This window comes from Xiphophorus hellerii, chromosome 23, assembly GCF_003331165.1.
Source record: "Xiphophorus hellerii strain 12219 chromosome 23, Xiphophorus_hellerii-4.1, whole genome shotgun sequence".
In the NCBI taxonomy this organism is placed as follows: Eukaryota; Metazoa; Chordata; class Actinopteri; order Cyprinodontiformes; family Poeciliidae; genus Xiphophorus; species Xiphophorus hellerii.
Window position 1 is genome coordinate 10,341,680 of NC_045694.1, and position 26,396 is coordinate 10,368,075.

A 26,396-nucleotide genomic window follows, 5' to 3' on the forward strand; every position below is an offset into this window, starting at 1 on the left:
GGCTTGCAAAAATAGTCACAACCTAAGCTTTTCCATATTTTGTCACATTGTAGCTACAAACCTTTGCAGCACAAAGTTTGGCTGGTTTGTTTATCTGTTAAGTTTGTATGTTAGTTTACTAACCATTGTGTGTCAGCCGTGGTCTGATCAGCCACTGTTTAAGTTTCCCTCATATTTTGATCATCAGTTCAGTTTGTGCTTGACTTTTGTGTGTTACAACACAAGTTCAAGTCTGTTATGTTGACTTTTGGGCCCCATATATATATATGTATATATATACATCCATATAAATACGGACTGTGGCAGAACCACAGTGCTGGTTCTGTTGGACCTCAGTGCAGCTTTTGACACTGTTGACCATGACATATTACTGAATCGACTGGAGAGTTGGGTCGGACTCTCCGGTCCAGTGCTTAACTGGTTTGAATCCTACATAAAGAACAGGGATTTCTTTGTTTCAATTGAAAACTTTTCATCAAAGAGGTCAAAGGTCACATGTGGGGTACCCCAAGGTTCAATCCTAGGACCCCTCTTATTCAATATTTATATGCTCCCACTAGCTCAGGTTATAACAGGAAATAATATTAGCTACCATAACTATGCAGATGACACACAGCTCTACATTACGATGTCACCAGGTGACTCAGAGCCCATCCAATCACTGAACAGATGCTTAGAACAGATAAATGTGTGGATGTGCCAAAACTTTCTCCAGCTGAACAGAAACAAAACTGAAGTTATTTTTGGACCTAAAGAGGAACGATCTAGAGTCAATGCACAGCTTCAGTTATTACAACTGAAAACCAGCGATCAGGCCCGAAACCTGGGAGTAGTGATGGACTCTGACCTGAACCTCCAGAGCCACATAAAGACAGTTACAAAGTCGGCCTTCTATCACCTGAAGAACATTTCCAGGATTAAAGGACTAATGTCTCAGCCAGATCTAGAGAAACTCATCCATGCGTTCATCTTCAGTCGTATTGATTATTGCAACAGCGTCTTCACAGGTCTGTCCAACAAATCAATCAAACAGCTGCAGCTGATCCAGAATGCTGCTGCTCGCGTTCTCACTAAAACCAGGAAGATAGAGCACATAACACCAGTTTTAAAGTCCCTCCACTGGCTCCCTGTAGCTCAAAGAATAGACTTTAAAATACTGTTGTTAGTTTATAAATCACTGAACGGCTTAGCACCACAATACATTAAAGATATGCTTTTATTGTATCAACCTTCCAGACCTCTCAGGTCTTCCGGTTCTGGTCTGCTCTGCATCCCCAGAACCAGAACCAAACGAGGAGAAGCAGCTTTCAGCATCTATGCACCACAAATTTGGAACAAACTTCCAGAAAACTGTAAAACAGCTGAAACACTGACTTCTTTTAAATCTCAACTAAAAACCCACCTGTTTAGAATTGTATTTGAAATGTAATCAATTACAAATTTATTGATGTTACTTGATGTAAAGCACTTTGAAATGCCTTGCTGCTGAAATGTGCTATACAAATAAAATTTGATTGATTGATTGATTGATATATATATATATTTTTTTTTTTTTACATTTTTTGCAAATAAATTGGGAATTAGTTTTGAAAGTTTTCAGTGTCTCTTCTCTCTGGCTGGTCTGTGCAAATCCCTGACACACCTACAGACTGAAAATTCCCCAAGTCTTCTATGTAAAATAGCTGGAGTTTGGTAAGATTGAATCATGTGAAATTTAAAGTCTGGTCTTGAAAATAACCATTTACAATCCAGATGACTTCTGAAGCTAGTTGCACTGAGCATCAAGGTTGATCGATCACATAAGATTAAAATCAGATACATTGAAGTTAGTTCTATTGTTACAAAATATGGGAAGGTTTAAGGAACTTTTACTGTGTACAATCCAAAATACACAACTGCATGCAAAACAGGTTAATTTTATTTATGTAAAAACTGAGATTTAATAAACGTTTTAAAGTGTGTTCACATAAATGATATTTATCAGTTTAATTAATAAATGATTTGTTGGAATATAAATGCATTTTTATAAGAGAACATTTCTGAATATACTAATGCTCTTTATATTAACACAGAAAATGTATTCATGCCTAAGCAGAGACAGAAGTTGTGAGATTTGAGACCAGATTTGACAAGCTGTGAAAAGTCATCGTCATTGTTTTATCTAAGCTATCTAAAACTCATAAGACTGGCTCCAATGCCTGTTTTCTTCACTGATGTTGTAGGTTAAAGGTATGCATGATCCAACAAAAAATATACAGCCCAATTGTTTTTTTGTTTTTTTTTCTTTTTAAGAGAGTGGGAGGTATCCCTTTCTCAATTTGCACTCTGAGGTCATCTTTTACTCTGGTATGCACAGAGGACATATTTCTCCCTTCTTGCCAAACAAGCACAACTAAATTCCTTTTAAAGATCTCATTCCATTTTCCTGCTCCAATGAATGGCACGGTGCCATGTTATCACTTCAATAACAGTATGGAAACAAACAGCTTCAGAAAACTGGCAGGTTTTGCAATGAGTTTCTCTCAAAACACTGAAGAGTTATGTGATTGTCCTTGGCAGAGTCTCTGCAACATGGGGCCTCGTAATCCAAATGATGTAATCCTGCACAGAAACCTGTTGAATAAACACTCAGTTCTCAGAGCTTCTCCCTTAAAGCCCGATTTTAACTTTGCTTTAGGCAGAAATGAGTGTGTGATGATGGACATTAGCCTATTCTTGAATCTGCATGACATTTTAAGTATTTAACCCCAAATCTTTTGGTAACATCTTGAGTTATTTTATCAGACTAAACTACTTACCTGTGTTACTACATGTGAAACCATTAAAATCTGTTACATTTAAATGTTTGTTTCATGAGTTTTACATGTTTACAACCAAACTATGGTGCAAAAAATAGGTGACTTGTCGTGGGAATAAACAGAAGAGATCAAATCAAGGCTCCTCCCAAAGATGAATAATCACTTCCTCCCTCGATTCAGAGCTCTGTTGAGATTTCTGCAAACAGCTATACTTTAGACTGGAGGAAGATTGAGCAACAGGGAACATGCCTGGCCATGAGACTGCCTTCAGAAACCAAAACTGCTCGTCTTACACAAGCTCCTCAGACGTGATATTAGGTGGTGAAGTCATCACAGTTTCCTGAAGCACCACCCTAGCTCTGGGAGAATATGCAACTTCAGTCCAGTCTGGGATTTCCTGTCTGGCACGTCTTATCGCCAAACTTTGTCTCGACTTTGCGCCTGCAAACCATTTACTGCAAGCTGAAAACACCACATTAAAGGAGTAGAAGTTAACAGTCAAGATGTTCATAAATTCCCAGACTGAGTCATGTGGTAGTGCTGCCCTTTTCACTGTGGTCTTATCACACATATGATGTGATCCATTTACCAATGGGTACTCTGAGTGTTTTCACACATGGTGCATAAATGCATCTCCACAAGAATCCTGGCCACTTTTAATCAGTTAGTCGCTCTACAAGCCTGTTCAGACCTTGCACTGACATGAATCCTGGATGATTCTAGTACAAGTAGACAGATTTCAGCTTGACTGGTCAGACCTTAATGACCAGATCTAGTTATTGTACATGCAAAAATAAAATATGTAGAAAGATCTTTAAAAATTACAAATACAGTGAGCCAGTAAGGGTAAGATTCATCTATTCAGTTGTTCTTTTTGAAGATACTTAGGCCACAACACTTAAAAAAGAGGAACAAAACAGATTTGTGACTGATTGTAAAGGATTATCAAGGAACAATTATAATAGAGTGACTATATCGGGTGCAGTCAACTCCAAAACTAAAACAAGCACCGCCCTGTAATCCTCAGATTAATATAATCCTGAAAAATACATTGTTTTTTGGTTTGTTTGTTTTTTATTGTGAAGGAGTCAAACAAGGACTTTTATAGCAGCAGGACAATCTCACTGTTAAGACAACTCCAACAAAGAGCATCTTGGGAATACTAGGTTCAGCAAACTGAGACCAGATTTGTGATACAGTATTCATGGATTTTTTCTGTGGAATTATCATCTATTTGCAGATGGGGCGTTGCTATTTAACACAGCCAATCCAGGAGCACCATTCCTTTTCCTTCGTGCTGATTGGCTGTATCCTAAGATAGGAAATAAGGAAGACTGTGGGTGTTAGCTTCTGTGGTACTACAAAGATGGTTTCCACAGTGTATACATTACTGCATGTTAAGGTATATTTGGTGTTTGACCTATGAAAACAGGCAGTTATTAGTGTTTAGTATTGGGACTAAGATTTTCTGACATATTAAAATTAGAAATACATATGAAATTAAGCAAATCTCCTATATTTACTACTTAATACTTAGAGGAATTTTGACATTTTTACCACAAATTTTTGACTTTGTAATTCAACTTCTTGAATTATCTTAGATAAATTCAGAGTTTTTGTCTAATTAATTGAAGTGTTTTTTTCCCTCACAGATCTTTAGCTTACTGCAAATTTTCCCTTGCAAATCTACATTTCACAAATTTACTCACCTGACTTAACAAGTGTCATTGAGTCACAAACACATACTTTTGACTTGAAAATGGAACAAGGAGAAGAAAACTCTTGAACAAACTGAATAATTACAAAACAAATTTCACAGCTGTTTACATTATATTAGAAAATATTCTATTTTTACTTGCAAATATGTGAAATTAATCTAGAAATGCATTTGTTCTGACAGAAATTTACTCCTCCAAGACCATGTTATTTTTGTCTTGTATCTATAAAGGCCTTTATGCTCTGATGTACTTATGAATTGTCAAATTACAAAGAAATCCATGTCAAAACACTGAAAATGACCTCAGTTGACCCACTGCATCCTTGAATGAACTCAGTCTAGGCGTGGATCCAGACTGGATGTTTGTGCATGATCAGATGAATCAATGGAGACTGCAGCATAAGCAAGCGCCATTAGATTTTGCTTGACTGACTCCTTCAGACAACTTCTGAGACAATTATAATTTTGCTATAGAAGTTGAATCCCTGCTCTGCTTCCACAGAGGAGACTTTAGCATCAGTCCACACACTGCAATGCAGTCCACAGTGTGCTACCAGCAGACATTGAAATGCATTGGGATCAGCGTCTGACATGGAGTTGATGCAAAAGAACTTTCCCACATAAATAAAGGCTTAATGCAGTCATAAACAATAATTATTGCTAGCTAAACAATCAGATTACTTCAAAGTTGACAGAGGATTCCTATCTGATGGCCTGAATGCAAAATTGTTGATAAAATTGTAGCAAATTACATAAAGAGGTGGTGCTTCTCAGAACTGATAGAAAGCTATGCAATTTGTTCGCTATTTAGAAAACAAAAGTTACTGAACACAGGAAAATATTCGGGAAATAAAAACTCATGTATAAGCAAATCTATTTTAAGATGTACTGAAGCAGAAAACATTATTTTAGCACATGCTCTGCTTTGCTATTGGCAGCTAAGAACTGATGTCACTCAGCTGCAGTCAGATTTTCCTCAACTTCACGCTCCAACTCCTAGTGAGAAAACCAGAACACTATGGGAAGCTTTTTGTCTTTAATCATGCAATTACCCACCAACAGTAGTTTCGACATCTACAAAGAGCAGAGCTGAACAGTGTGCTCAACACTGTCTTTGATGTGGTAACTGTTGGTTTTAGATCATCCTGACACTAACTAACTCCTATTACATTGCCTTGCAAAAGTATTCATATGCCTTGAACTTTTTTCACATTAACAGCATCAAGAAGACCAAGGAGAACACCAGTCAACTCAAAGATATTGCTGTGGAAAAGTTTGAAAACACGTGGAAGTTGATTTAATCAATTGAAAAAACTAAATAAAATCTATTGGCCACTATGGATGTTTGGTGGAAAGCTAACATTGCACAGCACCAAAAAAATAACATTCCTCACAGTGAAACGTTTTGGGGTGGCAGCATTATGGTGTGGGAATATTTTTTCCTTGACGGGAACAAGAAAGCTTATCAGCATTAAATGGCGCTGAAAACAGGACAATCCGAGGCCACGAAATACTTGAGATTAGGGCAAAGATTCGCCTTCCAGTACGACAACAACACAGAGCTCCAATGTAATGATTCAGATAGAAGCATATTTATGGGTTAGAATGCCCCAGTCAAACTCCAGACATATATCAAATTAAAAATATGTGGTAAGTTTTGAAACCTTATGTTCAGAATTGCTTTTAATGCAATCTTTCTGATTTTGAGCTATATTGTAAAACAGGGGTCTTCAACTCCACCAGTGAAATACAATTTTTAGATGTGTCCCTGATTGAAATGGCCAAATTACCTCCTCAGTTTGCAGTCAAGTTCTCCAGATTTGTACTAATGACCTAATAATTTGACTTGGCTGTTTTGAAGTAGAGTCATATCTAAAAGTTGCTGGACACCAGCCTTCCTACTTCACAAGAATTCACTACTTTGCGTTAGTCTTTTAAACAGTATAAAAATAAAACCCATTTACATTTTTGACTCTAAAGTGACATGTAAGTGGAATGTATTCCATTTCTACTTTTGTTGTTAATGTCCTGCACCACAAGCTTGGTTATCATATTGAAAAATGCAAACTTTGCAAAGTACCGATAACAAAACCCTCAACTATAACCACATCTACTGACAGAAAGGAACTGCTTGATAACACCAGTGAACCACTAATGTCAGACTCAGGTTGGACTCCTTTTCAAATATGCACACTTCTCTCTATATCTACATTACTTCACTAGGCCGAGCAGATGTGGAAGCCAGAAATGAACCAATGCCAACCGAAGTTTACAGTTGTTATCTGACAGACACTGCCCTCAAGCTGACTAAGGTCACCCTTTATCAATCACACACACTCACAGGGTTAATAAAAGCCCCACAATAACCACGTGCATCGCCCAGCGCAATAAGTAATCCAGTAACAAGGTCTGTATGAACATGTGAGCGCATACAGGTCCAGCTGTCACAACAAGAGCACTCTTCAGAAAAAAAAAAAACTTTCAGGAAAAGCATTGATAAGATGATCACATGATCTACTTAGTGCCTTGAAAATTGAAGCACTCAGCATAACAGTATCTGATTTGCTAAACTCTGACTGCTATTATAGCCACTCTGTAGGGGATACATTAAATAATAATAACTCATCGATACCTTTAGCCTGATGTTGTGCGTTGACAGAGTGTTCTGTATCTCTACAGATGCTTTAACTTTCTGCAACTTGCTCTAAATTGAAATTTCATGCAACAAATGTGATCTACTTAATACCCACCAGCTTTTTGTTTTTACCCTCATCCTCACTGGACTTCTTTTTAGAGGGCTTGTTGGGATCCTCCCCACCGCTGGCTTGGTCCATTTTAGTTCTTGAAGTCAGTTCCCTTCCAGAAGCAAGCTTCAAACTTGATGAACTCCACTTAAAGGGGGGGAAAAAATCCCAACAGCAAAAATACAAAACGTATATCCAAGTTATGTGTTCTCAAAATCCATCCCGTTTAAAAATGCCAAACGTAAAAAGTTCTCCGCTTCCACATAGTATCCAAAACCATCCGGTAGAGAAGTCTGCTTGTAGAAGAGGTGTGGTTGTGTGTGGTCTCCTCTGATCGGCAGTTAAGTCACCTCAAACAGCAGGGTGTATTGGCACTCTGAAAGTAGCGCAACATTGTGCAAACAACAGATAATTACTCTCTCAGACTGGGGTGGACGTTAGGTTTTTGTTCACACGTGTTTCTTCCTTGTCAGCATGCAGAGAGCCACCAACAGCCGGGCTAAAACATATGTAAACAAACCTGTCAGAGTTAGCTATATTAATGTGAACAATAGAAAAATAAAAGCAGCTTGTTCATACACTGACCAACAAAGCAAATGTCTATTTCTAATATGAACTTACAATGAGAGAACTTGTTTGTATAGAGGTGATAATCCAGACACAGCTGCTTTTATACGTTTCAACATTTTTAGATGTGATACAGCCATTGATCAGAATCAATAAACGGTTGTCATAGTTGAAAAATCACCGTTGTTCTCTATGCTTGAGATACTTTGCAGCGCTTCACCGATCAAGCTCTGAGCGACTGTTACCCGGCAAACACACTTTATTTTAACTGAAACATCACACAGCCGTATATAGCGATAGTCTACACAAAAACACAATGGGGAATAAAAATATTGTGAAAGAAAAGTCAGAAATTTCAAACGGGAGCTTACCTCAGCAACCAAACCTAAAAACCAGGCCTACAACGCGCCCGCCTCTTACGACATGTGATTGGACAATGAGGCATGCCATAAATGGGAAACTGAATTCTCATTGGCTAGATGGGTTGACAGTTGTAAGGTCGGCGTGGCGTCGAATGGGCGGAGACTGTGATGGAAGAGAGGTCAGTGTGTGATTTCACACAGCAGGAGGAAGGGAATCAGTTGTAAGATTAGATCAGGGACGAGAGTAAAGGCTTGTATGGCTTACTGTTCACCTGTGTTATAATAATACACATGTAAATCGCTTCTGTGGAAGCGACATCAGTAGAACTATTACAAACTGTGTCCACGTGATTTACAGAAAAAATTAGCTCTTTAATATATTTATAATAGGTTTGGGTGTCTGGTGCCAAATTGCCCCCACTGTGTTGTATATGTTGAGAAATGTCTCAACATTTACAGCTGAAAAAAAAATTACCATTTTATTTAAATTCAGATTTGACAATAATAATTTACTCCCTTCTAGATAAATTTTTTATTTAGATTTTCTTTTTTGAGAGGTTCTTGTCCCATATGGAAAAATAAAGTAAGTGCCTAATAAGTATAATTGTTCGTGGCAACAACTGCTAGCATCCATGTTAATAACTGGCAGTAAATCTTCTAGGATCTTGACTAGAATATAACATTTATTTATTTATTTATTTATTTATTTTACCTTCAGAGGTGGATTAATTGTATTAATCATAAGTAATCAACTATTGAAATAATCATCAACTAATTAAGTAATCAAAAAAGCATTAACTGAATTATACAGACAGAAAAAAGCAAAGTAATTACTGAACATTATATTCAGTGCAATAATTCAGGCAAAACTGAACAAGGACTATTCACATTTGGCAATTAAGATAAAAAAAAAAGCATGTCTGTAAATATGTTATTTACATGGTACTTTAAGATGCATAGTTTTAGCTTCACAAGGTTCAAGTTCTGTAGAAAAGAATTTCCTAAGCACCTTTTTCCATTCAATTATTAATCGCTTTTTAAAAAAAATAACAAATAAACAGATGAACCTTACACTGTATTGATGTTAAGTCAAGCAGAAAGAGCCGAGTATTTTTAGCTGCAGGTGCGTCCTTTACAAGTGATGAAGTGGGAATAATATAATATATAATAATATATATATATTTCATGCAGTAACATGTGTATTTTCACAATTTAAAAAGGAATTGAAATAGTTTTCCATTCAGATTTTCTTTTGTATTTCTAACATAATATAAAATGAGCTTTAGTAGCTAAATAAAGAATCTGCAGTAAGTGCGCTTTTTTTTTTTTTTTTGCTTTATTGTCAGAATAAACAATAGAACAATCAATAACTAAAATAATTGTTAACTGCAGCCCTAGTATGATCTTTTGATATTTTTTTGCACCAGTTTAACCAGTCTTTTTGTTATTGTCAAGTTGTGAACACTGACCTTAACTAAGTCAAGTTAGATCTGCAGTGCTTTACAAACTGTACAGGGCTCTTTTGTTACCTCTTGAATCTGGGCACCCCTAAGAAGATTAACCTTTGTTCCACATTTTATTCATTTGTGATAAGAGCTCTCACTGTGAACTGTGCAGGAGTCCCAAGGCCATAGAAATGTCTTGGTAAGTCTTTCAACACTGATCAATGTCAATGACAGTTTGTCAACTTCATGATATGATTGGTTTTCAATACTTTTCAACCTACTTCATGTCATCAAACAGGCACTATCTATGATATATAGCTATAAGGTTAATTTTTGTATACTATCCAGTAGAAATACCACAAACCTTTCATGACTGAAATAGACATATAAATGTAAATAACTGTAAACTGAACCTCTCTGTAGCCTATGCAGTCTTATGCAGACTGATTAATTTTCATTCCTGAAAATGAATCAGGAATTTTTCTGATTCATTTTCAGCATTCCATCATCAATTATATTGATAGACCTTAAGAGAAAACAAAGTCTTTCTGTCCTAGTTGGATTGTCCCAACTTTTCTACATTGTCATCCTTTAGTTAAAGTCGTTGTCCGAAGAGAGGTTACAAATGATCAGAGCAATCTCATTATATAAAGGTGCAACTAAGGGACAGGACATAAAAAGTTCCCATACCATTATTTATACATCGTGGCACATTGAAGTTAGTCATCAATAATTAGAGAAAATGTGGGACAAAGTCCTCATCACTTATTTCAAGGTGATCCACCAGGTAATTTATGAGGAATATCCCCAGTTCTTCAGTTCATGTCCTTTTACAGCACTTTCTCTTCAGTTAATCAGGTTCACCTATTTAATGTTTCACTAATCACTCTGATCTGACTTGTTTATTTGTCTGAATCTATAACCCACCTCATGTTTTGTTTTCCTGAATTAGAGAACTGAGGTTCTCTAATATTTCTTTGGGTTATTCATTAAAATTCTCTGCAGTATGATGTGCCTAGCTCCTATGTTTGGGTACTCTATAACAAAAAAAACATGATACCTTATGTAACTGTGTTTTATGTTCAGTGCTTGTTGTTAGTGGCTATTTCTGCTTTTGAGCATCCTTAATTGGCTCTAAGTCAACCCCTCTCCTTGGCGCTGGTAGTCAAGTTTAGGTGTATATTAAAAAGAACAGCACTAGATGGAAGTGCTTGACTTTACTTAAGAACATACTATTATTTAATGGTATTTTTTTGGTTTGCTCAAGATGGTTGATGAGAACATTTTGTTTGTACTCTTGTCATTTAATAATGAAAAAAAAATCCACATAGAGCTAAAATACTTTCTCTTCACTGCTGCACCCTATTATTGAAGTTTCTGTTGGCAAAGAAAGAAACTGCAAACTCGGAGAGAGGAAAATACAAATTTGCTCCTTAATCTTACAATCAGCAGTCCACAATTTGTTCTGCAAGTTAAGGAAAGGTTGTGTCCCCAAAGGCCATAGAACATTTCTGGTTTGGAAATTTGTAGCCTTTTGTTGTCTTTCATTTAAATTTTTTGACATTCTTCTTCTATAACACAAATACTTTTGGTTAACATGTTCATTCTATTTCATCTTTTCAGGAAGCCTGTCTGAACATGGAGGCTCTCCTTCCCACTGATGTTCTTCTAGACATTCATAAAATATGGAGGTTGGAGCTTTGGTATCTGTTGCATTTCTACCATGCTGTAAAATTAACCAGTACTGGCTTATAAAAGGTCATTTTACCTTCCACATAGCAACTTTTCATTACATTGTTCACACCAAAGTTAAAGATGTCCACATTTCTTCTGAGAATATGGATCAGCAGATTTGAAAAATTCAGAACTTAGAAAAATAGGCACAAAATTAATTGACTTCAAAATCATAGTCTAGATTTTTAATAATCTCATAACATGATTAACAGAAATGGGATAAATCAAAAACAAGAGGAAACTCGCAATAAAAACAAATAGAGCTAAATCAGCAACACTAAAGTTTAAAAACATGCATAGAAATCTTTAATTGAATAAGTTACAACAACATTTAATTTTCCTTTGGGATCAATAAAATATTTTTTGAATTTAAATATAATATAAAATTATTTGTAAGATTAATACAACATTCCCACAAACATTTGAAGCGAAAATTATTTTATTACTAACTGACTAGGGGTAAATCCTATATCCTATAAAATACATGCATAATAGTATTTTTAAATATTTCAATTGAATTAGGAGCAAGAATTTGCAGTGATTAGGTTCAACAAGTATGAAATTAAAAAAAAGTTTTTATCAAAAAAATAACATAACATAAAACTAACATTGATCATAATTTCTATTGAGAAATATTTAGTGGTAATACTTAACTTACAAAAAAGAAAGAGAGAATGAAACCTAGTGAATCATCTGTTTGTTTGGGGAGAAAGTGAATTTTCTTCCCACATTCTTGCTGTTCAGAACACAATGCCCTCATTGAGAGTTATCGTGCGAACCTGGGTGTTGTGTTCCTATCAATGCTGAAAGGAGCATATAAATATCCACACCTCCTGCAAGCTAATTTAATGTCGGACTGAATTAAACACTTTCCAAAGCTATATGGCAATAATTGTGCAAGATATTTGATCAATCACCTGAACCAGAGCTACCTAAAACCAAAAGCTCATTCATGATGTCTTACTTGTATAGCAGAAACCAGAGATTTGCTTGAATCATATAAGAAGACATTTATTTCCTCTCTTTCTGACATTGAATCAGATAAATTTTGCATGATTCTGGGGTGTTTGTGTTTCTTCTGTCAGAGTGTGTCAACCTTTTCCAGAGGTGGGCGTTCCATCCTGAGCAGTGGCAGTGGCATCACTTACCTCATTAGGATTTAAGAAGCTGCATGACAATGTCTCTTCACCTGATGATTAACCTTGTTGAGTAGATTTAACCACTCTATTACTCCTGTGTAGACTCTAGTGAAATTATCTCGTGTCAGCTTGTCTACACTCAAATTTCTTGTTCCAAGCTTCTATCTGCAAGCCTCCAGCATCAAGACCTCTTCCAAGGCCTACTCTCTCCACGATTGTTCTCTGAACCTCCAGGGTCCTCCTGATTTCCACCTGCCTGCCTACTCTCAGCCACCCACTCCATCTTCCAAGCCATAAGCTACCAACCTTCTGCCTCCTCCCACGTCATTCAAATCTTTGTTGAGATTCTCATGCTCTTCTCTACAAGACGCCACTTTTTGGTGAACCAGAAGGACCCTTCTCAGTCACACATTTCGCATATCTTATGAAATAAACCGTACTTACCTCTGTCCTTTGCCCATAGACTAAATGTGCATGTGGGTCGGAAAACTACTGAAAACATTTGACAAAGCTTTTTCTCTTTTGGGCCCACTGGGATTGACAAAATATATTTATTATTCTATCTGATAAAATAACGGGATACATTTTAATTGCTTCCAGTTCAAGAGTTTACATATATTTCCTTGCTAATAAGCAAAATTACCCTTTAAACTTTATGACTTGTTTCAAATGTTTTGGATATCATTCCATTTGCTTTGGTTACAGTCAGGGCCTTTGGCCTATTGGCTTTGACACACGTTTTCAGCTCTGAACAGAAACTTTTTATGAGACTGAGATAAGGCCTTTTTATGATGGCCACAGCAAAATATTGACTTTGTTATTCTTAAACTGCTTTGTAACTAAATTGGCTGTCTACCTGCAGACAGTGTGAATTTGGAAGTCCTTCTTTTGCTTACGATTCAAGTTCCTGGCTGATGTCTTGAGACATTGTGTTAGAATTTTCAGATAACCTTCTTTCCTCATCATGCTGTCTATTTTGGGAAGGCAAATCAAAATGTAAAAGTGTTCATGCTTATTAAGAACCCAAATTTTAATTTCATCAGATAAATTACAAACTTTAATCAGAATTTTATTGTTTTTCCTCAAATAATGGCTTAAGAGAATAGGAATAAAATAAATAATAAAAAAATAATAAGAGACTTTACAATATGGGCAAATTTGCAACATCAGAAAAATAATACTCTACAGTGAAAAAAAACAGCATACTCAGATTAAAAGAAACGTTCAACTGAGTAGGACTATGACAAGCATTTTCAAGATGTTCATGCAATTTATTCCCATAATTAAATAAATACAAGTTTGAAGCATGCCAGTAATTGTCAAATTTGTCTCAATAATGTCCACCCTTAGACACTCCCAACTAAGAGTTTTTGTGAACACAAAAATTATCTGAATTAGTTAAACACTGTATCCTAACACTTAGTGACTAAGAGTACTGGTTACAGTCACACATTTCTTCATATATCCCACTTCTGAAGAAAAAAGAATACTTAAAATTACACTTTTAAAACAAACACAGTGTTGATCCAAACCCAACATGACCACAACATCAGCGGTGCAATTTTTGGTCAATAGACGACACTTCTCACACTTGTTCAGATGAGATTTTGTGGGATTTGTACACCATCTGCAGTCAGCCAACTTTAAATTAGCCACTTTAACTCTACTTGGCCCACAGCCCTATTGTGGATAAGGATATGGGAGCCAAACATGTGGTGGGAGAGAGCCTCAAAGATCAGGGCTCCTCTTAAACATGAAAAACAGTGTCTCTAGTGTGATTTCCATACAAAACGGATGTTTTGGCCTGAAACTTGTGGGGAGAGTCGTTAGCAAACCAACCAGCATTACAATGTGAAACTAGCTTGGTTCTCTTACTTAACCAAAGACAGAAAGTGTACACTCATTTAAAGAGTGAGCGAGAACAGAAATCCCTTCTGCAACAACTCTGGTTCTGTGACAAGCTCTTTGGTATTCCTTTAAAGAAACAGGCCCTTGTGTTGTCTTCAAGCACTCTTATCTGTTGTTTTTCCTCTAACAAAAAAAAAATCTGGAGTTATTTCTCAATAGTCCCTTGTCTAATTAACATGGTATTAATTATTGTACATTCATATTTACTTGAAATCAGTAAAAAGATAGTTATTTGGTATCTTTTTAAATTACTTTAAAAATATTACCCTATATTTACGTCCTTCTATCTTCTAACCAACTCAAACAAGCTTCCTTGTTCATCCATGTCTTTTTGCCATTATTTAATGGCCTAGCAAATTCAAATGGAAAAAAGAGACTACTTTTATGCAAATTTTGTATTAACTCTACAGATGGGTGTAATTTTAAATTGCTTCTCCAATAGTGAAACAAGGAGTGTTTCGTGATTCTGTAGTAGGCCACCAAATCTCGAAAAAAGATGCTTTTTCACTAAAGTAAGTTTTTCCTAGATTGTTGCCATCATTCCTACATTTAATATAACTCTTATGGGCCACCACAGGCTTTCTTCTGCAGCTCTGTATTTAATTATAATCAGATGCTCTGTATTGGGGCCAATGCTATCCCAAGAGTGTTAGAAAATGGATGGATGGATGGATGTTAGTCAGCTTTAGGAATTTTTTTCTGTTAGAAAAATTAGTGAGCAATTTTAAGTAATACTGGCTTCAGTTAAACAAACAAACTAATTTTTTAACATTTAGCAGGTGTATGTTTAAAGTTGCTCAGTCTCTTGAGGCCATCCGGTCTGATTTGTTGTGCCCTTTTCACAAGAGCACAACAACAAAGGTGGTCTTTTTAATCACCTTTGACATTGCAAAACTCTGCCTTTATCTTGGTCTTAACCACACATAAAAAGTTTTGGTGAGATGTTAAGACCACAAAACGGGCAGTGATATGGCATCAAGTTTGGGCAAAAAATTATGAATTTGAATAGAAATTTTCCAGATTAGAATTGTTTTATTTTATTTATGTTATTTACAATAAACCTGTGTGTAAAATGTGGAAACTCCACAGCCAGGCTCAAGTAAGTACATAAACCTGTACTAATATTTGTTTAAATGCCTCCTTTCAGCTCAGCTGGATGCTTTTTGAAGGCCATTAACAAGATTCTGAAACATCTATCTGAAAATTATCTCAAGCACACGTTACACTTGGTTTTGAAATTAATAAAGTCATCTAATATTAAGTTCTGAAATGCACCAGACCTGCACTCTAAAACCAGTCCCTGAAAACCAACCAATTAATCTCAAAATTTGACTCTATAGGTACATCCTAACAAATTTTGGACCAATATCCCGCCTGAATTACAGTGGGTTTGTGTGTTCAGGGTGATATGCAGTGTTAGTTTTTCTCCACATCTTGCAATTTGACTATAAACCGAAAAGTTCAGTTTGTTCTCCTCTGACCAGTACATCTATCGAGACTTCTTACGACTTTCTTTCAACAATAGTTTTCTTCATCTTGTGCTCTGTTAAAGGAAGGCTTGAAATAGGCTGCATGATTAATAGTTATAGTCCCTACAGATTCTCCCACCTGAGCTATGGGTCTCTGCAGCTCCCACTCAGTTACCATAAGCTGATAACAGAGTGGGATAACTTATGAGAAACTTGCCATATTTTATTCATTTTTATCAGTAAAAGAAATTAAATGCATTCATCTTTTCCTTCTACTTCATAATTATCCAGTATACTGACCTTTATACTTGTTACGTGACAACATGGAGAAAGGCTCAAGAGCTATGAATACTTTTGCAAAGCACGCTAAACACAAATATATGCATAGATACAATGATAGCAATACCAGATTTGCTGCTGTGGTTTGCAAAACATGCGCCTGCACCTCTGAAAGACTGAAACCAAACTTCATGCTTCTGTTTATACACTTTTGCTCGCAGAATACACAAGCATAAGTGGGCGGAAATCAGTGTGAGCAAACTATGAGTAAACATCTTGACTTTTCATCTAGGACACGCTCACCCCCAGACAGGTCTATTGTTCAGGGCTGGCAGCAAATGACACAAGATACCCTCCCAAGTCTTCCTGTCAATTGATTGTCATTATAGGATCAAGACACAAGATGCTCAATGTAAATTTAGGATCACAAACAGATCTAACCCACTGTTTATGCAAACCCCACACATTCAGTGCTTCTGCTGCTTCCAGCATGGAGCCTTGTTGCTTAGAGGCGACAGAGCTGACCAACACCAAAACAGCAGTAAGGAAGAAAAACAGGAAGAACCTCTAAAACAGAGAGGCTCAAAGAAGGTTTTCAAAGTGGAAAAGTGAATAGGCTAGAGAGCAATGACAAGTATGAATCAGGGTCCTGAAATGCTTTCTACTGGTCATGTTGATGTTTCTCAATTTTTACAGCTTTTAAAGTATGAGACTTAGGAAAACGAAACAAAAAAAAATATACTGATTACATCAAGTATCTAGATAATTAATTTAGGGGATCAATTAAACCAGGATTAAACATTTTTAAACATTTAAATCACCAAGAAGATGAGACAAATAAATATGGTGGGAACCTAGGTTTTATTGAAATTATCAAGGTGTGAAATACTAAATAAATGTATACAGTCATAGCAAATAAATTATTATATTGTTGAAAAGTTAGCAATTCAAATCACTAAGTAAAACATGTTATATGTTACTTACAGTCAATAAAAACACAAGATTAGAATTTAGATTAGAAAAAATTAGGATAAAAAAAAGTTTGAACTGAATTTAGGTTTATTTTAAAGGTTATTTTCAAAATGTTTTTTTAATCATGAGTTTCATCATTACACATATAGTAGAGCTCTGGTATTTGCAGGGGTTTGGAACCATAGTCGCCAGTGAATAGCTAACATCCATCAATATTTGAGACATCCCCTAAAAATACTAATAGCTACCTATTTCAATAGTTCAAACACCAAATAAACCTTCCGCTCTTGAAGGTACAGCAAATTAGTGCTAAGAAAAATAAATGGTGCACCTTGATTGGCTGCTTTGCAAACACCAGCCAATAGTGTGTAAAACAGCATTTCACTGAGGTAAGTTTGTATGATAATTATTATGAAATATTTTAATACATTGGTTTAAAATTAGACATTGAACTTGTTGTTAAAAGATTCATAGGACACTTCTTTTCTTCAAGCTGCTCAACTGAGATTTCTTATTTTGTTTTTAAGAGTTCAGCTCCTACTTCTTTTTATCAGGGTGACCCATGATGAAAATGCTGCAGCTCTGTGGAAGGACATAAAGGAAAGAAACATTTCAAAGAGTGTCTCTCTGTCCAGATGAAAGGCATGTGTTCATTTTTCTCTTGATAAGTAGAGGAGGCCGAAAACATTTTGATAGCTTCCTGCCATCCAAGATTTCTGACAGCTGTGACTATATACAGAGTACATCACTTCTGCTCATTCTTTGTGCTTAAAAGATAAAATCAGCCATGAGCTCATATGGCAGTCTCTGACAGCTAATGAAAACATTTGATCTAAGATTAGGGTATAATGTCAGACAGAAATGTGGACTTATTGAAAAATATGTTTAATTCTGACACAAGGATTGTTATTTTCAAAAAGTACTTTTAATCTGACACATAAGCCTCATGTGAATGTATATTCTGATTTACTGTATCTGATTGCATATTTCAGATCAAGTGTCTTGTAAATGTATTTGTACCTTAAATCTTTTCACGTGTTTCTTTAGAAGCACAAATTGTGACGGGGGTGAAAACAAATTCATGTTTTTTTTTCAAATGTTTTTTTTATTTTTTTAAATTAAAATCTACAAATTGTCTCCAACAAGTCTCCATTGTTCTGACACTCCTGGACAAAATCCAGTGCAACATTAATCATGCTCTATTCCAATTACCTAAGAAGTCATAACTTGGAGTTGAGTTTGACGTCATACCCGAGGTAACAGCGTTTAGTTAACATAGTCGGAAAAGTTTAAATTTGAACATGCTGTCACCCGATTAGATATTGTCCTTTGTACTGCTTACGAACATCATTTTTGCTTATGATTGTTGATGCGAGGAGCGGCCATGTTGAAACGTAAATTGTAACTGGGGGTTTTCAGAGTTCCTCCCACTTTCCGAGTGGGAGGTCCGACTTAGAGGGGCATTCCAGTTGATTTTTCTGAACACAAAGTCAGAGGTGACTTGCCAACCGGTGGGAGAGCTGGAGAGACCCACAGCTCAAGTGGGAGAACCTGTCGACAGGACTACTACCATAAGTTTGTGCACCCCACAAATACAGAGTGAGCTTTTAAACCACACAAAGTGTTTTGCATGCAGGTCAAAACGTTTGGATCTCAACTGGTAAAAGCCAGTTCTCTTTCCACAATGTTATCTCTGACCTGCTGTGTTCATTGATGTTCATGATGCTATTTGTTTGCTATTGTTCTCCAGCAGTTGTATTTATGCAGGGGTTAAATTACATTCTTATGGAATATATTTGTTTAGAAGAAGGTGACTTCTGGATGTAATGGATTTTAGTTATAGATCTCTAAATAAAAGATGGTTGTAAAGAAATAAGCATTTTTTAAAAAACAAAATAATTGTTTCCTTTAACTTCTCACTTATTTTTGTCTAGAAATGTTGCAAAATATACAAGAAAAAGTTAAATGACTGTGAATAAAGTTGCAAAACAGTATAGAAACAGCAGAAATCCAGAAATATCCAGAAAGTCAACAAGCACACATGTAGCATAACATGTCAGTTTGTGATATCTATTTATATGTAACCTACTGCAAGCATTAATATTGATTCTTCTCAATTTCTTTCCTCGCTGTGGTCTGTATAATGTTGCACGACGGCACTCTGCCCACAGAAAGTCAGCGGCTCTGTGACCTTGACCGAGGCCTTTAGCCTGCAATGCTCAACAGGCCAAAGGTGCAAGACAGTGTTGTGGATTCAGAGGTGAGACATGAATATAAAATCTATGAGCTAATAAAAACAGAATTCTAAGAGTCCTATAGACTAAATCTTGTTTTCAGTGTGTTAAACTATGCCAAAACTGTATAATTTACAACCTTTTGGTAGCCTAATGACCTTAATAAAAACAACCCCCAAAATAATAATATATTCTTGTCAGTTACTCGTCTGGACCAAGTAACTTTGTGTCCTGCACATCCCGCTGCTAATTTACATAATTTTCAGCTTGTGTATAGACAACAGTTCATACATCCCATACAACTCCTTAAATAGCATGCAATCATTTTATTTTGTACATTAAAATAAATTGTGTGTCAAAACAAGTATTTACACTGTAAAAATCTTTTTTTAACTGGTTAAGTATCTTTGATAAATTGTAATTAAAAATTATGAAATCTGATTTTAATTTCTCTTATTGAACTGCATTCCCATTAATATTGGTTCTGAACCAAATATATACTGTACTTGTTGACAGCAGATAAATAATAAATTATGATCTAAGATCAATCCACAATATCTAAAAGTGACATCTTGCAAGCAAACAGTATTTCAAGAGTCATATAACCATATCTCTTTTCAGCAGATTATGAGCAGAAAATGAAAAATTACATCAACCATCAGTTGGCAAATCAAGATTTCACTCCACCAATTCATACTTGAAATCACTGAGTATAAAACAACCGAAATGACACTTTTTTGTGCTGCATTTGTTTTGTAGCTTTGTTGAAGGCTAGATAATGTTTGTTTTTGGTTTGTTTGTACCTCTGCATTTTTTAAGAAGGACCAATCATGGCTTTAAGAAAGGTCTCAATAATCAACCTTTGCTGCTTAAAAGTTACACCCAGCTGTAGGAATGCAAAGATTATGGCAAGGTAATTTTTCCAGCTTAAGTCCAAAATTATTCTATTTTGTGTTCAGTTATCAGATGAACAGCTGTAACTTTCACCAGGGACTCCAGACCTTTCAGATAGAGAAATAAGGCTGTGAGTTTGGGTCAGAAGACTTCCAGCTACCAGCAAACAATGTGATTTTTTTTCTGGTCAAGTCATAACTGGAATTCACATGACGTCAGAAAAGTCAGAGGTCAGTTAGGATTGACAAGAAGAAAAGCAAGAAAAACTTGCTTGGAAAAATTCCCAGTTCATCTTCCAGTACTTTATCTGAGCCCTCTTAAACTACTTCCAAACTTTTACTTTCCTTTTCTTCCAATATATATGTTAAATTTACCCACATTCTGGTGATATTTTTGTTTGTTCGTGTAAAAAGGAATCGAGGAAAACCACTTTCTACCCATGCTGTGTCAAATTCAACAGATTAGATAAGACACTGTGGCCTATTTTTGGATGTTCTAACAGAACCCTGCTGAACTCCACCTCTGCTCCTCTGGTGCAGGGGAAAAAAGCACAGCCAGTGGGTTTTCAGCAAGGAAGGAAGAGGGCAGCTCTGGGACAGGAAACACAAGCAGATTTCCCTTGTGGGAAACCCTATTAGTCTGTCATGGATTTACAGTGGAAAACAGAATGCAGTCTGCAAACACAACACAACACAACTCCCTGCAGTTGACGAGTAATATTCTCATTACTTTAACCAGCATCCATGTGCATTTACTTCAAGCTACTTGAAATGTGAATTCGTGTGGGTTATGTCTGGCTTTGTATTGTTTAATTTGAGGACCGAAAAAACAAATTCATTGCATCATACAACAGACACAAAATGTAGAATTTTATCTGTAAAAATATTTCTCCAAAACATTTAGTCAATTTCAGTTATTATAAACCCTTTGGACAAATTTCAGATTCACAATTTCAGCTTAAAAAATACTACCAATGTTGATTTACAGGTACTTCTTGAATAATTTGAATGTTGTGAACAAGTTCAAAATTTTTTCCACTCATTTCTGAGTGAAATTCATAATGTTCCCTTACACATGAAATATGTCAAACCTTATTTATTGTAATTGTGATGATTATGGGTTACAGATAATAAAAAAATACCAAATTTAATGTATCACAAAATTAGAATATGATACAATATCAATGAAATATATACATTAAATAGAAATGTCAGGCTTCTGGAAAGCGTGTTCATTTCTATTCACCCAGTAATTGCTTCTTTTTGCATGAATTTCAATCCTTCTAGTTATTAAGAAGAAATGACGCTCTGGTATTTCCCCACTTCTCACACTAATGACTGAAAATAACAAGAACAAAAACCCATAAAAATGAGATGTCTTGGCAAATTTTGATGATTTGAAAGAACATTAAACTTAAAGGAAAACCTTATAATCTTGATTTTTAGATGGTCAGTAAGTGGATATTGTTAAAGTATTATAGCATAGACAAGTTTAATAAAGGATAGTTAAAGTGTTTGTATTTTGCACACAAAAAGTACTGACTGAATAATAAAATGTTTTACATTTTAAACTTATTTTTGCTAACCAGTACAAGAACAAGAAAGTCATAAACCAGTCAACAACCAACAATGGCAAACGCACCAGGAAAACGCCCTTATGTCCAGCTCTCCTTGCCATTTTTCATCATATCATCATTGCCAGTTTCCACCCTATTTTGCCACATTTCCTGTGTGCACACAGCACACTTTCATGCAAGCTTATCTGCATCTTCCAGTAGGACACATGTGTAGTACAAGACTCGATTTTCAACAGACATCATTGCCGTGACTATCTAATCTTGTGTCTGCAGTCATTTAGTGCTCCTTTTCAATTATACAGTGCTGATTGGCTTTGCTAACATACTGAGGTCCCAGGGGCTCCATATGAGCAAATAAACTATGGCTACAGAGTAATCTGAATGTAATTCTCAATGTGCTGAACCTCATAAGGAAGAAACTATGTCTCACTCATATAAATTCATACATAATATGATGTCATTAAGTAAAGAACACTTTCCTAACACGTTCAACATATGCAATGTTGTGAAAAAAATATTTCGATCCCTTTCAGGTTGGATCTGTTTTTTCCTCGGTTGTAAATGTTTCTGTTGTTATTTTTAGGCTTCTGGCCCACATGCAAGATACTCCCAGGAGTCAATGAAAAGGCTTTAAAGGTTTATTACAACAAGGAAATGTGTAACAGTCCACAATTTGATTCGGGGAGGGGTTTACTGGTTTGGCGAGGTGAAGAATAAGGCTTTGTGATGAAGAAGGTGTGGTTGCTGATGTTGGAGATGTGGAAGAATGAGCAGAGCTTGGGGTGTCGGTTTGGGTGGTGATCATATCTCAAAGCTGGAGCTGTAGTTGTTGCAGTTTGGTGGAGTTGAGGAAACGTGGAGATGTTGGAGGGCAAACAGGTTGAAGTGAATGATTTGTGGTAAGAGGAGCCTGAAGTGTAGACAGTAAATCAATGACAATACATCATGATGGACACATATCAATAGATAATATCCAGTAATTTCATTGAACTCCAATTCAGAAGCACACAGCATTCTCGAGGATGTAGGCAGAGGAAAGACTTCGGCTTCTCAATCTCTGATGGCCAGTTAAGCAAGGTGGGTGGCAACAACTCAGTCATCAGTCTTTGGTTACCTAGCAACAACCTGTTGAGTAACATGTGGTTACTTATCAACAGTCTGTTAAGTAACTTGCACAGCATCAGTTTGAGATTTGGCCAAAAAAACCCAAATAAACAAGAACATGGACTGAAAATTGTGGCTAAAACAAGAAAGATCATGCCACTAGTCTGATAGCATTTCAGATATTTAAAACAAAGAAACAAATCTATTTTTATCAGTAATGACTGGTATGAAACACTTTTCCTGTAATAGGTTTTTCAACCATGTTGTCCAGCACTAACCTGAAGATTAGATTAGATTAGATTAAATGTATTGTCATTGTACAATAATCTGTACAATGAAATGAATAGTAAAGCTCTTATAACTATTATTGAGTTATAAGAGGTTGCTGGTTATTTAGGTTGCTGGTTGTGACAACATGAGCCCAATAGAGCTCCATAAGCTCTGTTTATGGAGCTGGAGTTGTAGATGGCTGACAACAAAAAGACGCTTGTAGGTAAGAATCTAAGGGCAAATGAAGAGGTATCTTTGGAGAGGAGATCACAAGGAGACACTTAACATGAAGGCACAAGGAGAAACAACAAAGTGCCAGAGATATCGCAGAGGATAACACTCAGGCAATGAAGGACTAACATTCAGCTCTTCTTATCCAGCAGCTTGATGATTAGCAGATGCGAGGAAGAGCCCCCCGCCCCTCCAGAGAAAACCTGCAGTGCCACTCAAACACAAACAATCCCAAACTCTGAGTTACTGGTAATTAAAAAAATATATATCACAGACAGAGTAAACATTGAATGTTTTCATTTCTTCATTTTATTTATTAAGACAAAAACAAATATTGAAAATAATCCATCTAAGCTTCCCTTGTTAAATTATGAATTAACTACAATTAACTGTATTGTTTAGAAACAATCATTCAGTTTCATAGGCACACTCGTGCCTTGTTAAAAAAATCTTTGCAAGGCTAAAATAGCTCATAAACTAACACATCATAACCTGATCTAAAACAGATGAAAAACAAAGTCATCACACAGGAGTGGGTTAAAAAGGCTTTTCCTCTCAAATCAACCACAATTAGAGCCATTATCCACAAATTGAGAAAACTAACCCAGGACAACATCTAAAACATTGTACGCTTCATTTACCGCAGTTAAAGTCTGTGTTAATCAATAGAGGAACAAGACTTTTATACGAGGGGTGGTCAGAGTGTAGACAAAAGTTTATTAGGGGGTCCACACTAATAAAAGAAGATATTCTGTTTCTCTAACATAGTATATGAAGAACATGCTTTCTTTACAAAGCTCTTTCTATATTTTCCATTGATGTGTGCATTTAGTCTTTTCTCAGTTACATGGGTCATGCCTTGCAATTCTTTAAAAAAAAAATTACCCTTATTGTCAGTAATTTGTGATTCTCAAATGTCATTATTCATTCCAGGCATACATGGCATTTATGTGTTTTCGTCTCCATGTTTTGGGTATACGTCTGAACCTCTCCAGATTAAAACCTTCCTGTAAGTCCATTCCCAAAACTTCTTTAGCTACACTGACCACAAGTACAGAAAATCCTGAGCATGAAACGTTTTTGTAGTGGTGATAGTGATTAAATCATAACATATTGTTGTATGTTTATAAAAATGGTCTTTGAAAAGTGACAACAATTGCTTTTAACAATACAACAAATAAGCAAACTTTGAGTAAAAAGGACATATAAACAGTCAAACATGGTGATGATGTAGTTAGACTATCTGGATTTACTTATTCAGTACCTGGACAACTTGTCACACCTGATGATGGAACAATAAATTCTGCCTTTACCAGAAAGTTATGAAGAACCGCATCTGGCTATCAGATTGCAACCTTAAACTCAAGGGCACTTAGTGCAGCAGGAAAATGATCCAAAGCAAATCAGCAAGCCCACCTCTAAATTGGCAAACAAAAAAATCCAAAAACAACAACAATAAAAGGTTGTGTGGTAGCTTAGTCAAAGTCTAGACTTCAATATGATTGAGATTATGTGGCATATCCTTAAGCAGATCAAAAAGTGGAGTTGCTAAAACTCTTGAAGATCTAATTACTAGATCTGGTCACATCTAGTAATTAGGATTAGTGGTCAATTACTTTAACATTTCGGCCCAGATTAGCTCTGTTCTGTTAATAAATGAAGTCTTGAGTTGAAAATTTACTTAGATTATTTTTGTTTGATGTTAAAATTGTTTTATAAACTATAACATTTGGCTGGGGAGAAAATACACAAAAAAGAAATCAGTGAAGAAGAAGCATAGTTTATAAAGCTAACAGAATTTTAAAAAGCCAGAATTTAGATTCCCTGTCTGCATTATTCAGTAAGATAAAAACGGATACAATATCTCAAACCTGTGACAGCACATTGTTGTGGTGCAGTATGCACCCCCACAGATCATTGCTGTGTGTTGTTTCTAAGAAGTTCTGATCAAAAACTGAAAACTGAGCTCTCTGGTTTATGGGATGACATGGGATACGCCATTATGGTGAAGTGCTTTTCTCAGTTAAAGCCTAATTGTCTTGCCAGAAGATGAAGAGAAAATAATCTACATTACTACATGAAGAGGCTTTTGAAGAAACACAGGTGAGGGGAAATAGGCACTTCTGGATATTTGTTGTTATGTCACTCTCAAGGGCAGAAACATAACACCACACATCCCAACTGTTTTAGCTTAATGGCGGGTTCTGACTGGCAACCAGGTTCTTACATCTTGTTTCCCGTAATTAGGAATAATTGCATTGAGCCAGCATGAACTGTCATTCGTGATACTTATTTTTCTAAAGGGGGATGTTTTATGAGAAATAATAATAAAAAAAACAGAGATGAGGATCAGGACCATCTGATGTTATACAAGTTGCTTCATCTGTTTAAATTGACTAGTGGATCGTTTCAGAGCAGCGGTTAAACAACAGTGACATCTAGAGGTTAAATCGAACAGAGTCAGTTTCATTCTTCAAAATAATGTGCCGTGGAATAAAAAAAAAAGCTCAACTAACTGTGCAACACAGCAGAAATCCAGAAAGCTTGTTTTTTTTTAAAAAAATCACCTGTATACCAAGCTGCAAACTCCATACTCTGCAACACAGACTAATCCCGCAAAATTTATTCAGCTTCAGGCTACAGCTGCCCAATTAGTCATGCACCACTGTAATTTGGTGATCAGCAGGAGCTCGAAGGCAAGACATAACAGCGTAGATGGCTTCATGAGGCATGGCAGCCCAAATGACAACCATTTACCATCATGGAACATTTGCACTGCAAGGTCAACAGCTCTGTTGTGGGGAGCTTTGGGAAAGCAAATTGCCAAAGCCATTGTGTAATTGCACGAAAGCAGCAGTGAATTGCACTAATATAATGGTAAGTGATCGTTATCTATACCACATAATGGTCAGTTGCTGTTGTCAATTGTTAAATGGAGGAAGAAATATTCCCC

At 36.0% G+C, this 26,396-nt stretch overlaps 1 protein-coding gene across 4 annotated transcripts in view; it reads right to left on the bottom strand.

The window, feature by feature from the left end:
- The window catches only part of diaph2 (diaphanous-related formin 2), a 457,445-nt gene extending 449,199 nt beyond the window's left edge, over nt 1-8,246 (bottom strand). For all 4 annotated transcript variants that reach the window (XM_032554339.1, XM_032554341.1, XM_032554338.1 and 1 more), the window contains exons 1-2: nt 8,198-8,246; nt 7,266-7,758 (exon numbers count right to left, since the gene is read on the bottom strand). In XM_032554339.1, coding sequence (XP_032410230.1) covers nt 7,266-7,349 — 84 coding nt within the window. In that variant the 5' untranslated portion in view covers nt 7,350-7,758; nt 8,198-8,246. The remainder of the gene's footprint in view (nt 1-7,265; nt 7,759-8,197) is intronic.
- Nucleotides 8,247-26,396: the final 18,150 nt, after the last annotated feature.